Genomic DNA, 17,542 nt, shown 5'->3' with positions numbered 1-17,542 from the left:
GCCCAGAGTATGCAGTATTCTCTTCATCAGCTATTATGGCAGCCAGGGCCAATATTTTGATTTTATTATTTATTTCTATATCGACTTGCTTCCCATCGAACCAATTTTTTCAATATGATTGACATTTGTGACATTTGTCATGAACAGTCCGTTATTTGGACGGCTCGGTGAGCTCGGACAGCCCGGCCCGGCCTGTCTCGCGCTCGGAGACTCAACGATAGTGTCAACGCATAGAGATACTATAATATAGAGATGATGGCCCGGTCGCCCCGGCCCCGGAACGGTCCGGCGACGGTGGCGCTCCTGAAAGTCCGTGTGACGGCTCGCTCCGGTCCGCCCCGGCCCGGTCCTGGCACTGTGTAGCGTGAGTCATCCTTGACGCAGTCCTTATGCCGTAACATAGGCCGTATTCCGACGCTTAATTATACATATATCATATATTAATTAGACAGCCAGTAGAAATATCTAATAATGTCTGTATTTAGTAAGGTCTTGTCATTTTTTGCTCTGACAACTTTTCCTATAGAAATTTGGCAACTTCGGAGACTTCTGCTTGGTGAAAATGGTGAATGTATGACATCACAATTTTCACGCTTGTCATCTCATATACATATTTGTGTCCAGGACATCCAGAGGACATCCACATCCACGGCTCATGGGAACTTGGATTCCGCTTGGCAACTAATCCATAGAATAGGCGTAGGTTCTAGTTTTTACGAAAGCGACTGCCATCTGACCTTCCAAATCAGAAGGTAAAGGCCTTATTGGGACCTCCGGATTGAAAGTCGCATGCTCTTACTGCTAGGCCACCATCAGCGCTTCGCGGCCATCGGTACTTCGCAGGCTACTAGCGCTTCGCATACTCATCTCATACTCAATGCACTGATACAAAATATACCCGCATCAGAGATGACTTGGAGGAAAGTAACCTGAAACTACACTTAAACTGGGATATAAACCGTGATAAATAAACGTTTATTTGGTAAATATACTAAAAACTAAACTACAAAACTTAAAAACCTAGATCTAAAAATAAATAAAACTAGACTTAAAATAAAATAAAACTATCCCCCTGCGGCATGGTGCCGTAGATGCTAGCAGCATTTCCTCGCTGTATCGCAAGACGAATTCTTTGAGCGAGGAAGCTGCCAGCTCTGCGGTCACCAGTGACCTCTCTAATCCTTTTAGAAACTTCCTTAAAAAGGTTAAAGGCGCTCGGACCCCACGGACCAAGGGTCTCGACGCCAAATGGTACGAAATTATATTCGGTGCCGAGACCCCTATATTTAGTCTTTTTTAATTTTTCGGCTGCCTCTGCCGCCGCGCCAGCCTTAGCAGAAGTGCCGTGGAGATGAGACGGGGCTAGGGTGTCTACACAGGTGGCGTCCCACACCAGCACCCGTCCCAACTTCCACGGAATTAGTGTCATTCCATCCGGTCTCTTACCATCATCTCTTATAATGCCGGGGGGCTCGAGTAGAGCTGGCACATTGACGCTGGCAAGAGACCGGCGGAGAATGTCGTTGAGCGCGGCGTGGCTAGAGAAGCGGCCGGCGCTCCTTTGGCAGGAGAGTCCGTGGTGTCCGAGGACGTCGACGTCAGTGCCGCAGGGGCACCTATGTGGAGCGCAAACCCGGACGCCGAGACGCAGACAGGCAGCAACGCGCAGAGTGTGCGGTTCCAGGAAGGTTCCGGTATGTAGTGATTATCTTTTATATTGTTTTTATTGAGCTCCCGATATTTCGACGCAGTTACATGCATCTTGTTCACGGGTAACTGGAGATAGCGGGTGGGTGTCAAAGTTGTGTAGACCGCGCTCGGTCTACCCTCATTCGTGCGCGTCGGCTGCGTTCGCTTTCAACGTTACCACTGGTCGCGTCTACACTTGTTAGTCTATCTAAATAAATTATAATAAATTATTAGAATTAAAAAATAAGCTAATGACATAATTAATTCATAAATGTTATTATTCCATTGCAGATTATTTAAATGATGACTTAGAATGATATGTATACAACAATAGACATCTAATGGACATAATATTTATGAATTATATGTAATGATACAAATTTATATTTTATATTTGGACAATTTCAATTCTTATAAACTACCTATGTACCTGATATTCATTATTGAATTGTCATAGCTGTAAGTAGGATTACATAATTACTCGTACTCTGTGAGCATGATAGTTTTGTTTCTAGTATTAAGTTTAATGTTTTTGTACGCCGTTTGGCAAAATATAGTGAAACTGTACATATATAAACTGACCACCAATGTAACTCTACCTATATTTACAAATAAAACACTTACTTACTTACTTACTTACTTACTAAGCATACCACACTCAGTGTCACTACGCGTGTTTGATTCGTCGAAATATCGGGAGCTCAATCAAAACAATATAAAAGGTAATCACGGTTTATATCCCGTACCATTCAAAACTGTTAGAGTAACCTGAAACCTTATTTGCCCACCTACTATATAATACTAGGGCCTATTTTAGATATAAGCTAGTTATAGTAATCATCTGTATATATCCATTATGTATATTGTTATTGTCAGTACAACTTACTTGAGTTTCAAAAAAAATATATATATATAATACTTACCCTACAAAATCCATCCTCACACAACAGCTGACTGTACACTACACCAAAACACACAAACAAAGAAACGAACACGAGTAAAGAAGCCATTTGTTCATTTCACTGTCCGTCTTGTACTGATTTATTGAATGTCATTACAATCTTATCTGACGGGCAATTGATAATTATCAACTGATAATCGGTTTATAGCGAATAATATTGGTGAAGTACCTAGTGATTGATACATAGATCTAGAAATTGTCATCAAAAACTCATACAGGTTTAGCTGAAGCTACTTTTCCAAGAAGTACTTAATAGTGAACTGAAATGCCTAGAAATAAGTATGGCATTTTATTTTTCACCTCAGCAGCTCGAAAAGCCTGCTTTCATCACTTCAGGGAGTGAGACAAGCTTTCGTCATAATAAAGATGCCTTCATTCATGAATGTAAATAAATGTGGTTAACTTTACTTGATATTGATTTTTTTTTAACCTTTAATATGTTTTCCACTGTTTGTAAAAAGTTGTATGTGTCACACGAGAGCAAAGTTATTTTACATCTCGTGTTTGAGTCCCTCGCAAGAAAAACCAACTTTCCTCTCTTGTTGCACTAACAACTATTATTTAACGTTAGGATTGCAGACTCATTATTTACTTAGCTGAGAAGTTAATAGGGCTAAGATGGTCGGCTCTTTATCATTTGTCAGCATGCCTGTCACTTTCTAACAAGTATGTAAGTGCGAATGTGACGGGCATAGTGACAAGCGATAAAAATGGAACCATGCTGCCACTGCCGTGTCCATTTATACTCTTATCAAACTCTTATAACGTCAACGTAGGCGTCATCATATTGCAATTCGCTACGGAAGGTGGAGGCAAGGAAAGAAATCTCCGTGTACCAAAAAGTGTCATCAAAAAACTTTAAATAGGTGGCGCTACAATACCTAGAGTACTTGAACAAAAAAATCAAATCATAGACAGCGCACTTCACTCCGTCAATAACGCCTAGGTTCTTAGCTACTCTAGCGCTACTCTGGAGAGATTTGGAACTATTATTTATAGCTGACAGCTGGACACTTTTGCAACAGTTCTACCATAAGAGATGCCACTCCTCTTAATTCCACACTCCATAATTAGGGTCACTCCAGACCTAAGCTAAACGGGTAGATAAGAATCGGGTACTTGATCAATTGACCATACTTGACGCTACTTTTTAACACTTCTGACATATTTAACAATTTTCATTATTTTTTTTAATTTTTATAGTAAAAACAAACTATTATCTTAGATGACTCGTTGAAAAAGTATTGTATACAATAGTGATACAATCAAGTCTTTCAATCTTGTACCTCACTTAGGCAACTCAGCAAGCTTCGTTGCCTAACCCTTTTCCAGGCATAGTACGATTTATCGACCACATACGCGCCATTAGAATTTCAACTTTAGCATTCCGATTTAAGGTTCAAATTAGATTACACTTTCAGGAAATGTTACTTGTCTTCAAATGAATCATCAAAGCTGGATTAATTGGAATATATTTGGATTTTTTGGGAAAACCTTGTAGATTGGTGCGGCCTGGAAAAGGGCTAAACACGGTATTCGACTGAAAAGCTCTCTGTTATATCTCGATTGTACAAAATACTGTTATCGATCATCAGCCTACGCAGACGACGTCGCTGGCAGAAGCTAGTATATTATAAATGATTAACTGTCACTGTTTGTAACTTTGTATTTACAATAACAGTATACATAATGGATATACACTTTGTTTTTTTTTTAATACTACGTCGGTGGCAAACAAGCATACGGCCCGCCTGATCGTAAGCAGTCTCCGTAGCCTATGTACGCCTGCAACTCCAGATGAGTTACATGCGCGTTGCCGACCCTAAACCCGCCCCCCTCGTTGAGCTCTGGCAACCTTACTCACCCGCAGGAACACAACACTATGAGTAGGATCTAGTGTTATTTGGCTGCTATTTTCTGTAAGGTGGAGGTACTTCCCCAGTTGGGCTCTGCTCTAGATCTGGAATGACATCCACTGGCTATGCCCTACCACACAAAGCGAGATGACATTCACAATGCCCATACCTCTCTTCTTTATATTGTGCAATAAAGTTTAAATAATTCAAAATCTTATAATAAATAATCTTATATTTTAGTGGTGGTTATCTAGGTTAGGTACCACATCACTTTGTATAAATTCTGTCAGCGGTTAAAGTGTAATGAAACAACGTAAAATTATTTTAATATGTTTACTACATTTAATGCATAAATTTAAATAAAGAGGCATCTACAATAACTAACACATAATATGGATGTCCACTGAGCGGTTCGATACGATTTTCTGCTCGAATGCTCCTGTTGGGTTGTCCAAGGTTTCTATTAAGTCATAGCCATATGTAATCATGAACAATACAGGATTGTGTTTGAAAAAACATGGAGAAAAACAACAAAGAACTTATCAAATATACAACTAGACAAACAAATATCAATCTAAAATTTACACACCCGTTTGAAACTAAACAAAATCCACAGTATAAATAAAAACATTAATAAAAATATAGGCTCTATTTGACTCAAGAAAGTGACAAGGAAACGCTCTTATACAATAAGGGTTGTTTCCATCTACAAATCATAGAGCAGAATTGTATCCCAATAAATTCTTTTCGATTATAAGAACATGTTAAACTACTTTTAGGGGACCTGTAATGACCATATTTTTGTAAATATTGAATTTAAAATATCTTTTGGCACACGTCACGTGACCAAACTCGAAACGTCTTTGAAGATTCTGATGACGTCACAACTCTCGGATTGACACTGTTGACAGTTAGGTGATAAACAACAAATGACAAATGTCAGTTGACAGTTCGTATATTCTACGTGCGTATGTAGTTATGTGTCAAACCGTAAACTGTGACGTCACACAATTTTCAAAAAGCGTTTTGGGCGCGAAAGCATCTGTCAAAATATATTTTTTAATTTATTTAAAAAAATATATATTTAAAACCGTTTTTAGTATAAAAGTTGAATTTTAGGGCAACTTTTAGTTAATATAGAACGTAATACAAGCGTTTCAAAAAATTGGAAACAATCCTATTGTAATGTTTACATAATAATTTGTTCTCTGATAGTTTTCACTGTTGTAGCTATGATACTTATGGTGTTAAATTAATTTTCACGTCAGCAGCTCGAACAAGGGTAATTTGCTGCTTAAAAACAGTGAGCAAAATCGCATTTTGCTCACCGAGTGATACAAAATAACATTCAAGTGACCTTTAGATTCGAATGTCATTTCAACGTGCGGGGCCTAATACAAGTTCGAAATATTTGGATTCTATTGTCTTTATCCCTTTCACGTCATTAGCAAAAAGAAAGAGACAAAAAAGTGCATACGTAATTCAACGGTTTATAATAGACCTCCGAAATAAGTCAGACCGCATCGTTCCAAAACACCCTACGAGTCTTCATTCGTAATAATTAATTAATGAAATAAAAGTTTAAAATTTAATAAAAACACCATATTTTACGTATTTTATTATACAATCAAAACAATGAACTTATACAAATTTACGCAATTGTTACGCAGTAAATAATTCTACTTAACTACTTTTAACGTTCTCTACTATAGTTGACAAATAGTAGTATCCGCAATTCGGACCGGATCTTAACAAGTTTTTTTTTTACAAAAAAAAGTTGTCGATTGAACTGTCAATTGATGTTCGTTAATTCATTATTTTCGTATTATTTTATTGAAATTTCTTTCGTTTTGTTTTATTGCGGTAATTATAGTTAATTGTTAGAATACCTTCAGAAAACATGAGTGAAATAGTAATCGGTCCGTCTGGATTACATTTTTTCAGGTTGTATTTTTTGATGGCTGACTGACGTGAAAATTTTTGTGTACTACACGAGATCAAAGTTATTTACATCTCGTGCGCTTTTGAGTCCCTTACTACGCTCAAGATTCAAAATAGATTCACTCGCTACGCTCGTGAATCTATTATAGAATCTTTCGCTTGCACGGGACTCAAAACAAGCACTCGAAGAAATATCAAACTTTGCTCTCTTGTTGTACAAATAACTATTGTTACATTTGTGCATACTTATATTATAACGCTGCTGTGTACACTTGTATTGAATCGCGTGCTAGTTTCTAAGCCATAAAATGCTGTATGTTTCTCATATTGTACGATATCTGTTTAGTGTCCTTAATAAAGTAAAAAAACCATTTTATTTTATTTTATCGTATGTCGAACAAGATTCGAGTCCTCCTATAACTTATCCTCCTAACGCCCCGCGTCCTACACGTAGTACATAGGCCCCAATCAACTTTTGACTCTTTGTCAATTTGCATAGTTAAATTTAGGCTGGCAAATTTTGAAACCCGGTCAGGAGGTAACTGATGTATAAAGAATTAAAGACCTGTTGGCGCCTACAGAAAACCCTATGGGCTAAGACACTGGATATCATTGGCCTTCGAGTCTATTACAGACTATACAAGCAGTGTCAGGCAGGGCGACAACGTTTTTCATGGCTGTGTAAGCCAATACGGGAGCGGCAAACACGCCCGCAATCCTGGCAGTTGTAGTTTGCCCCTGCCGAACAGGGGGCCTACCGCGAAAATCGAAGTTCGTCAATTGCGGGCATTTTTCTCTGTCACTCTAATTACGTCTTAGTGAGATAAAAGAGAAAGATCCCCGCAATTTGCGAATTTCGGTTTTCGCGGTAGGCCCCCAGGTGTCAGGCTAATGACGCTTGGCTCGCTTACTTGCACGCTTACACTGGATATAGTAGCTCTTTAATTCTTTATTTCTAATTCCATAGAAAGTTATAATCATTCATTTTTAACTAAGCTCGTTCACTTTCCTGTATTAATAATGGCATTATATTATTACAAATATTACAATCCAATTATCTGCTTTTGTTATTGTAACCGCTAACGAGCTACTTACAAAAAAAGGTTAGAAGTACATCGATAGATAGATAGATAAATCATTTATTTGGCAGCTGCAATGTTTAAAATAAAAATTGATAGAATATCAAGGAAAAACTTTGCTACCGTTAAGCTCCGACCTCAGTTTAACCCATTCGCAACGGAATTCAAGTTTTTCATCGATATTCAATAAATTTTTTTTATATTCAACTAGTAAGGGCCAGCACCAGCAGGGACTACCTGGATTCTACCTGGATTTATTGTCACTGTGACAAGATAAGAAGATACACCGAAATCAAATTCCTTGACTGTGCTCCACAATAATACCTACACAAGCCTACTATACCTACTACTAACATGTAGTTGCTCTCAATGTTCAAGTATACATAATGCTTGATCAAACTCATCTTGCTCAACTCAAACAACCTTATCTTTTGATAGCTGAAGATCCCACTGATAAGAGGCAAGGCAAACAGGGACAGAATCTCGGCGTTGCCTAATTGGAACTATTTTAGAGACTAATGTTTTAAAAGCGGGCGGAGCGGCGGAACTCGCTGAAATATAAGAGCTTCAGTAGAGAGTACCATTTTGTACAATTTGACTTTGAAAATTGTACAAAAATTTGGGTCCATGGGGTCCCAGCGCGCACAAATTTTCTGCAGAAATCGCGAAGCGTCTGGTTGACGTAACTGGTGACGGAAGAGCTGGCGGCTTCCTCGCACAACGTACCAGTATTGCGATACAACGAGGAAATGCCACCAGCATCGTTGGTACAATGCCTCAAGGGCCTATTTTTGATGTAATACTTATGAATACCTAGGGAGCTTAGCCAAAATGATCGCGGGTTCAAACCCCGGCTCGTACCTATGAGTTTTTCGGAACTTAAGTACGAAATATCATTTGATATTTACCAGTCACTTTTTGGTGAAGGAAAACATCGAGGAAACTGGACTAATTCCAACAAGGCCTAGTTTACCCTCTGGGTTGGAAGGTCAGATGGCAGTCGCTTTCGTAAAAACTAATAGTGCCTCCAATCAAGCGGCCCCCAGGCTCCCATGAGCATGCATGCGGCAAAATGCCAGGACAGCGCGAGGAAGAAGAGAGCTTAGCAAAAATGATAATACATAGTACCTACTTATATCGACATACGCCAAATGTGACACAAAAAAAACATTTTATCTTTATTATAACACAATGATCGTAATATTCGAAATTCAGAAAAAAACTTACCTATGAGGATAAATATTGAATTTTTTTTTATATATATCCTACCATAATAGCGTAGGTTTTTAAATATAATACATTCCTTATTCGGAAGGCAGATTTCGTCTGCAACTCAAAAATGCTACGTTTAAATAACATTTGGACCGCCAGGGCTATTAAAATCGCTGCCAACTTAGCTTGGCTAACTCTACCACCGATCGTGTTTACAATAATTCTTAAATTATTTTATGGCTCCTCTACACGATGGACCATCATATAGTGGCCCACGCAGCTGGGCCAGCGTGTAGAGAGGGTAGTGGTGTCGGATGGCTTATGGCGTGGCGGGATGGCGATGGGATGGCCACGGTGTCGGTGTCGGGATGGCTCTACGCATCTACACGTGGCCTATTCCACAGTGCGTGCTCGAACGCGGTCGAGTGTGGACGTACGTGCTGTGTATTATTTTAATTAAATATGAAGAGTACGTGGCCGCATCATGAAACAATCAAGTTTTTAGAATTATATCGGGGAGAAAAGCGTAACATGGAACCCCAAACATAAACACCGCAACTATAGGAATAAGGTAGCAGGATATAAAAAAAAAGTTTTGTAACAGATAGTATATGAATGAGTTAGAGGATTAGCAAAATCACATATACATTACGCACACATCTGTACATTACACGACGACCGGTCTGGGCTCGTGGGTAGTGATTCTGCCTATGAAGCCGATGGTCCCGGGTTCAAATCCTGGTAAGGGCATTTATTCATGTGATGAGCATGGATATTTGTTCCTGGGTCATGGGTGTTTTCTATGTATTTAAGTATTTATAAATATTTATATATTATATATATCGTTGTCTAAGTACCCTCAACACAAGGCTTACTGTGGGACTTAGTCAATTTGTGTAATTATGTCCTATAATATTTATTTATTACAGTACATTTACAATTTAAATAAATAAATATACCAATACTAAATTAAATAAATATTAGATACCTACATATCTAAATATATATAGATATACATACATAATTTCATATATGTACAATATATACTTACATAGCGGCACATTATAGAAGAGACAACTAATGATTTTTCAGTAGGGTTTTAAGAGTTATTGTACAAATTTAAATTGACAGTTGACGACCTGTCTGGCCTAGTGGGTAGTGATCCTGCCTATGAAGCCGATGGTCCCGAGTTCAAATCCTGGTAAGGGCATTTATTCGTGTGATGTGCATGGATATTCGTTCCGGAGTCATGGATGTCTTCTATGTATTTAAATATTTATACATATGTATATATTATGTATATCGTTGTCTAAATACCCACAAAACACTAGCCTTATTGAGCTTTCCGCGGGACTAAGTCATTTTGTATAATACTCTCCTATAATCCTATAATATTTGTTTATTTATTTATTTATTGCGATGGATAGATAACATCCACCATAATCTTCTACGTCATTTCTTTTTAATTACCTTATTATTGTACAGATTAAGAAAATGTTGGTACGTGGCGTATAAATATATAAATTGCTGCAGCGGCTAATGCTTTCACGTCCATCTTGGAAGACGAATTAGACGAATGAATGTCGCCATCGTATTAGATATATGTCAATGATTAGAATGATTTTGACCATGAAGTGAAATAGTTATTCCGGTACATCAAATTAATTAGGTAACCTTTTTAATTCTGACTAAAATTCTTAGTCATATCTTGTTTGAATTAAAGATAGCAACTGTCAACATCACAGCAGTAGAGATATTGCTGTGACATTATCTTCATAAGTCGGCAAATAAATGCTATTTAAATAATCATACATATTTACACTTGGTTATTAAATTAATTAAATATAGTTACTTAGGTAAAGTCAGATCAAAAAGTTGGCAGCGATTTTGATAGCCCAGACGGGGCGTGGCACGTATTATTTTTAACCGACTTCAAGATTTCAAAAAGAAGGAGGTTATCAATTCAGTTGTATGTTGTGTGTCTGTGATCTGCTCTACGCGGACGATATAGTTCTGATTAGCGAAGACGTAAAAGAGCTATACAAAACATTTTAGAATCCTGGAGAGTAGCTTTAGAGGATGGTGGACTTCGAATCAGCTGACAGAAGATCAAAGTAATGCAGCGATTGTAAATTCTGACATGTGCTCGTTTTTTTTTAAACTGGAATGAAGCACTGAAAATGATACAAAAAATATTTTCTTAAATTTTGACAGATCGCGTAATGAAATTTACAAGCACGACTTTTTACAAGCTTTTATTTAACTTACCCTGTTAATATGTATGTACATACTTATGTATGTTAGTTAGTGTGGTTAAAATCGTGGATGCTAAATTTGACCCACTTCCCTATTTCAATATTCAAAATTATGATAACATGGAATTGATCTGGTGATGGAGCCTGGAGGTGGCATGGGGACGTGAAAGCATTTTATTTATTTATACGCCGTTTTCTTAACGTGCATATTAATAATAAAGTAATTAAAAAGAAATGACGTTGAAGATTATGGTGGATGTTATCTATCCATCGCAACAAATAAATAAATATTGTATTACACAAATTGACTAAGTCCCACGGAAAGCTCAATAAGCCTTGTGTTGCGGGTATTTAGACAACGATATATATAATAGACTGTTTATTGGCACACCTCAGTAAAGATACAAGAAAATAAATAATATATACATATGTATAAATACTTAAATCATAGAAGACATCCATGACTCCAGAACAAATATCCATGCTCATCACTCGAATAATGCCCTTACCAGGATTTGAACCCGGGACCATCGGCATCATAGACAGGATGACTACCCACTAAGCCAGACAGGTCGTCAACTAAGTCAATTTAATGTGCCGTTGTGTATATATTGTGCATATACACAGTGTAACACGAGGAACCCGAAAGATTTTAACCACGCACTTCTGAGGCCAAAAGAAGGAAAAAATGTTATATGAGTTTAAGTAAATTCCGCCAAAAAAAAATTCGTTTTGTTATGTTTCAAATTTTTGAATTATTTGTACATACAAAGTTAATGTAAAACTGGCACTGAATATGAATTTGTACGTTTTTTTTGTCACTTTTTGACATTTATTAATAAGGATATTTAGACTACGCCCCATAATGGCAAAGCGTTTTCCACTGAGTTACAACACGAAGATGTTTTTTTTTTAAATTGGTATTAACTCTGAAACTAGGCGAAATCCAGAAAAGTTATACGACATTTTAGTCTCTAAATGTGATCTGGAATACACTGTTAAAATCTTTCGGTTTCCTTGTGTTACAACGTGTATGGATGATATATATTTAGATATCTAATATTTATTTATTTAAATTGTAAATATACTGTATGTACTGATGTCTGCGTAATGTATATGTATTTTCCTATTCCTCTAATTAATTCATGCACTGTTATAAAAACTTTCTTTCTTTATATCCTACTACCCTAAGGTTGTCGAAAGAGATCGCTTACGCGATAAGACCTCCTGTTCCTACCTTATTTTTATCGTTGTGGTCTATATGTTTGGGGCTCCATATTACGCTTCCTCCCCGATATAATTCTAAAAACTTTATTTTTTCGTGATGCGGCCTCGTACTCGTAATTTTTAATCAAATACACAGTACGAACATCCACACTCGACCGCATTCGAGCACGCACTATGGAATAGGCCACGTGTAGATGCGTACAGTCATCGATCGCTGGCCCACTGCCTTTTATGTGCGGACGAGAAACTGACACCGCGGCCATCCTAGCGCCATCCCGCCGCACCATATGCCATCCGACACCACTACCCTCTCTACACGCTGGCCCATCTTAGTGGGCCACTATGATGGCCCATCATGTAGAGGAGCCATTATCATGACCCAGCGTAGGTCAGTCCAAGGGACGCATTTATGCATTAGAGGGAGCAAGTGATATTGCAAACTTGCGTCCCTAAGACTGGCCTACGCTGGGCCATCGTGTAGAGGAGCCCTAAAACGACGCAAACTTATTGTGTTTGAGGTTGTTAGAATATTAGTTGCCTGTGGAAAGAAAAGTATAGTATAGTTCAACTTTTTAGTTAGACTTCCGAATCCTGTCCAATGTGCTTCATAAATGACAAACCATTTAGATCATTGTCAAGGTATTACATTACATTTGGATATGAAGAATTGCAGGACTTACTGAAAGGTAAAAGCCTCAAGTTTTGTGGCCAATCAAAATATTCAGCATGATTTCACTTTTACTGCAGTCGAAAACCATACAAGTTATGCGGTAGACCTGCTAGGGGATAATAATAAAATAACTAAAAACCATTGACATATATCTAAGGACGAGTCTTACGGGCAACAAGAATGGGGCCAGTGCAGCGGTGTCACGCACGTCACGCATTCGAGCCAATCGTGTTGTGTAACGCCACAATTCGATTGGTTGATTTCACTGTAAAATGCTTCCTAAATACTTCCGCAAATCCCTTAGGCTCACTTAGGCCTGCAACGCTCACGGGAAGGCTAGGCTTTATATTTAGCTTGTTTGTAGCTTTCCAGAATTTAGTGAAGTTTTTAGTTTCCCATCACGAGTTCGCATCACGCCCGCGATTGGTCGCAACTAGTTGCGTTAGACTGCACGATTGGCTCGAATTCGTGAGTGACACCGCTGAACCAGCACCATGCTAGCTAGCACCATTCTTAGTGCCCGTAAGGCCCGTCCTTACTTACTTACTCTTCTGGCGCAGCGACCCAAAGTGTGTCTTGGCCTCCAACACTACTGCTCGCCACTGATCCCGGTCCTGTGCAGTTTCTCGCCAGTCTTTAACCTGGAGCTCGCGCAGATCCGTGTCTACCACATCCGCCCATCGATACCTAGGTCGACCGGCCGGGCGGCGTGCTGTCGGTTTTCCCTCGAACGCTCTTTTCACTGCCCGATCGGCTCCCATTCGCTATATGACCCCCTTACTAGTCTTTAGATATATGTCAATGCTAAAAACGGAATATTATCACGAACAAAACTAAATATTAAATAAAAAAATCTTCTTCATCTTCGTCGTTGATTTAAAGTGTGTTAAACTGCATCATCATAAGAATAAAACAACTTAACGCACTATTAAAATGCTGCTCTGTCGTTGCAAAAGATAAAACTTACAACGTGAAATTATCATCTTCGTGCTGTTTTTAAAACCTTCATCACATCCCAAAAACTTTATATATTTTTTTAATAAGAACCACGACAGTGTCAAACAACCATACGGCCCGCCTGATGTCAAGCAGTCGCTGTAGCCTTTGGAAGCCTACAACTAGTTACATGCGCGTTTCGACCCTTTCAAAACCTGTACAGTAAACTCCTTTTTTGAAGAACTGACCCTGACCCTGACCCTGAACTGACTGTTTTTAGTGTAGACCCTCGGGATAATTCATAATATGGTGATATTCCAATTCCACGCAAGCGATTAGGGAGTAATAATTGATTTTACTCCCTAGTGATTGATGTACCCAAGAATCTGTCCAAGCTAACTCTGCAAAAACAGGAAAAGCGAGCGACAGTACAAATGCAAAGTGCGATAAACGTCAAATTCCTGCTCCTAAAAATATGCCGTTTTCAGTGACATTAGCCCACTTTATCATAGCCAGAGACATGTCAAATGCTTCCTATTATCCTATTTCTATGGTCATAGCAAAGGCTGCATACAGAGTTGGCTTAGGCGGATTAACTATGAAATTCTCATTACATATAATATTCACAAGTTACACATTTTTTATAAATCAAGATCCTAGCCGCCCAGTGTCCTATAAAAAGGCCTTCCATTCCCCTTTTTTTTTAATTTCAAGTTTATTTGCCATGTAGGAAAACAACGATAATTTCCGTCAATTATTGCACATTTTTTCCTTATTTACTTAAGAGGCTGTCAACACCCAATGTCCTTGAAATTGATGTTACGTAAACAGTTTTTTAAGAAAGACTATTTGTTTTAGTCAAGTAAGAAAAATATATGTTTATATTAATTAAATAATTATATTTCAAAGACCGTGGTTGTACTCGATACACGATTGAAGGAAATCGGCTCGATAGAAAATAATTGCAAAGATGGGTCTTAAAATCAAAATTAAACGGTTTTATGTCTTTATTGTTTTGACTTATGGGTCTGCAATTAAAATCACAATTTCAAAACATTTATATCTAAACCGTGGTCGAGTTAAATATTACACTAATAATCCACTTTTTTATTTAAATATTTTTCTTATTATTCCCTTGCCCAGGCCCAGTAATATGCGACAGTGCTATCTCATTTACTCCGATACAAATAGACAGTGTGCGCGCTTTAGGTATTGACAGCCTCTTAACTAATACAATCATCCCATACGTCTTTTTCTTCCAAATAATCTGACACTTTATAATACGGTTTTTGTAAATTTTCTTGAATTTATAATCTGGCAAATTTATTAAATATATGATTAGGAATTATGTTGTTACTTTGAATCTAAATTGCATTTGCATAAGAATTTGTGGGTGGTTAAACTTAGAAGATAACTAAGTAGGTCATCATGTTTTGGTTCTGCGTGATCTTCTTTTCCCTTTTGTTCTGTTCTCCACTCGCTGAAAAAGCATCCGTTCATAAAGAGAGCAACTCCATGACAGTGTTTAGTGGCAATACTGTCGACGGATAGCTCTCTTCATTAACAGAATATGCTGTCTTCTTTCTTCACGTTCCTGTATCAGGAAACATGGGGAACATAGGTATTTTTCTGCAGGAAAAGTCATGTAAAATGATACAAAACAAAAAATATAAGATACAGTTATTAAAATAATCAAACATATTTCGCAATACGGCTCAAAACATCGGTTCCGTGAGCTGAGGCAGGAGTTGCAAATTCAAAAGTACAATATGTAATTATAAACCTAGAAAATATAAACTAAAAATCATTTGGGCGCCGCAGCATTTTTTTGCTGTGCCACCTGCTCGGGTGTAGAATTCAGCAAATTCCCTCGGGGCCACCGAATTCTACTAAATTCCACACACTTAATAAATTGCCCTGGATGGATCTTACGAAGTTACAACAGAATTCTATAAAGGCCTATCCAGTGTTCAGTGACCCCAACTAATTCCCTCCAAACATATCGCATGTTCAATCGCCTTCAAGAAGGCACCCTGGTCTAAATAAGGTTCTACTCGTATAAACGCCTACCCAGTATCCAGTGACCCCAACTAATTCCCTTCAAACAGCTCGCATGCCCAATCGCCTTCAAGAAGGCACCCTGATCTAAATAAAGTTCTATAAACGCCTACCCAATGTCCAGTGACCCCAAGTATAAGTAATTTCCCATGAGAAACGGTACCATGTTGACCGTCACCAAGCCCGGAACAGAGTGGTGTAAATTGGTGCAGCACGGCCTGTTTTTACCATCCACTGTTGACTGATTGTAAGCCTTATTGTAACCACATAAAGTCCATCGATGTTCAGTTTCGTGGAGCTGTTTGTGTTGTATTTAAAGTGTTAATTGGACTTGAAAAGGTAGCGGGATGTTGGGCTTTTTGACGGTTTTGGTAATTTGTCAAAATGTAATCTTCAAGACACGACTTATTTCTGAAGTTTTCGCACTGATAATGGTATTTTCATTACAGTATCTTGGGTGCTATCCTTACTTATGTTCATATATTTATAACTATTATATAACTTATGTTTAGGTACTTTAAAAGCCCTAAATTCAATCTGGATACTTATCGAATTTAAATTTTTATGGTTAGAAATAGGTAACCCAATATGAGCAATTCACTTGAAAAGTTATCGGTTTCAATCGTGAAAATGTTTGTATTTTAGGTTGTGATTATCATTTATTTTGGTTTAAATTGTATTTATTTCCTCGGAACTAAGGTCCATCCATGTGGAGAAGACCGTTTACAGGCTCTTTCGTTGCTTTTAACTACGAGTTCATAAATATATATACATATTTTCACCTTATTGTAATGGATTAAGGTGATTTTTTTTTACATATTTATGAATATACATTGAGAATTAAGTATGCAAAGAGTGCTCACTCCATGCATTAATTTTCTTATCAAAACGCTTATTATTTTCGTAGTCGACATCTAGTATCAAGTAGCGGATTTATAAGTACCGCTATATGACACTAGATGTCACGAGTGTCATGACAAGCGAAAACTTTTCGTTCGTCGCGACATCTATTGTCAAGTAACAGTACAGATAAATCAGCTACTTGACGCTAGATGTCGACTAAATTAATAATCGTTTTGGTAAGAAAACTGATGTAAGGAGTGAAGCTCTTCCTCCTGACTGTGTCTGACCGTTATACGTACACAAATACGAGAATTCTTGCCCTTAACACGAGAGATATTAAAATAGTAAAGTCTAGTCATACCTAGTTACAGTAATAAATAAATATCTTTACGGGACTAAACCGCTAAACATAACTAAATTACCCAAAATACCGAATTTGAGCATCAGATCAAATCTAATTTTGAAAAATCAACTTTATTACAAAAGTTCTACGATTTATTTTACAAAATCAAATTATATCCCTTAAGACTTTTTGTTAAAGAAGAACATCGAAAACATAGTTGTAAAATTTTACTTGTAATTGAACTGTATTTAGATATGAATAAGGTTTAGAATCGAATGTGACATTCTTGTCCAGTAAAACAATTGCATATAAATTTTAAGTACGACTGATTGTTTTGCGTAACGTGTTTTTAGTTATGGGCTAGGTTTGCTAAGATTTTAATAAAATACTAAACTTGAAGCGAACAAGGCTAGGTTACAAATATAAATAGTTAAATAACGTCAGAAACACCAACTTAATAACAAAGAAGGCT

At 37.6% G+C, this 17,542-nt stretch overlaps 1 protein-coding gene across 1 annotated transcript in view; it reads right to left on the bottom strand.

The window, feature by feature from the left end:
* The window catches only part of LOC133532175 (uncharacterized), a 30,958-nt gene extending 28,222 nt beyond the window's left edge, over positions 1 to 2,736 (bottom strand). Inside the window, exon 1 of the mRNA XM_061870727.1 lies at positions 2,613 to 2,736. Coding sequence (XP_061726711.1) covers positions 2,613 to 2,699 — 87 coding nt within the window. The 5' untranslated portion in view covers positions 2,700 to 2,736. The remainder of the gene's footprint in view (positions 1 to 2,612) is intronic.
* Between the last annotated feature and the right edge of the window lie 14,806 nt (positions 2,737 to 17,542).

The sequence above is a fragment of the Cydia pomonella genome, chromosome 26 (genome assembly GCF_033807575.1).
Source record: "Cydia pomonella isolate Wapato2018A chromosome 26, ilCydPomo1, whole genome shotgun sequence".
In the NCBI taxonomy this organism is placed as follows: domain Eukaryota; kingdom Metazoa; phylum Arthropoda; class Insecta; order Lepidoptera; family Tortricidae; genus Cydia; species Cydia pomonella.
This window is presented reverse-complemented; position numbering and strand designations above follow the sequence as displayed.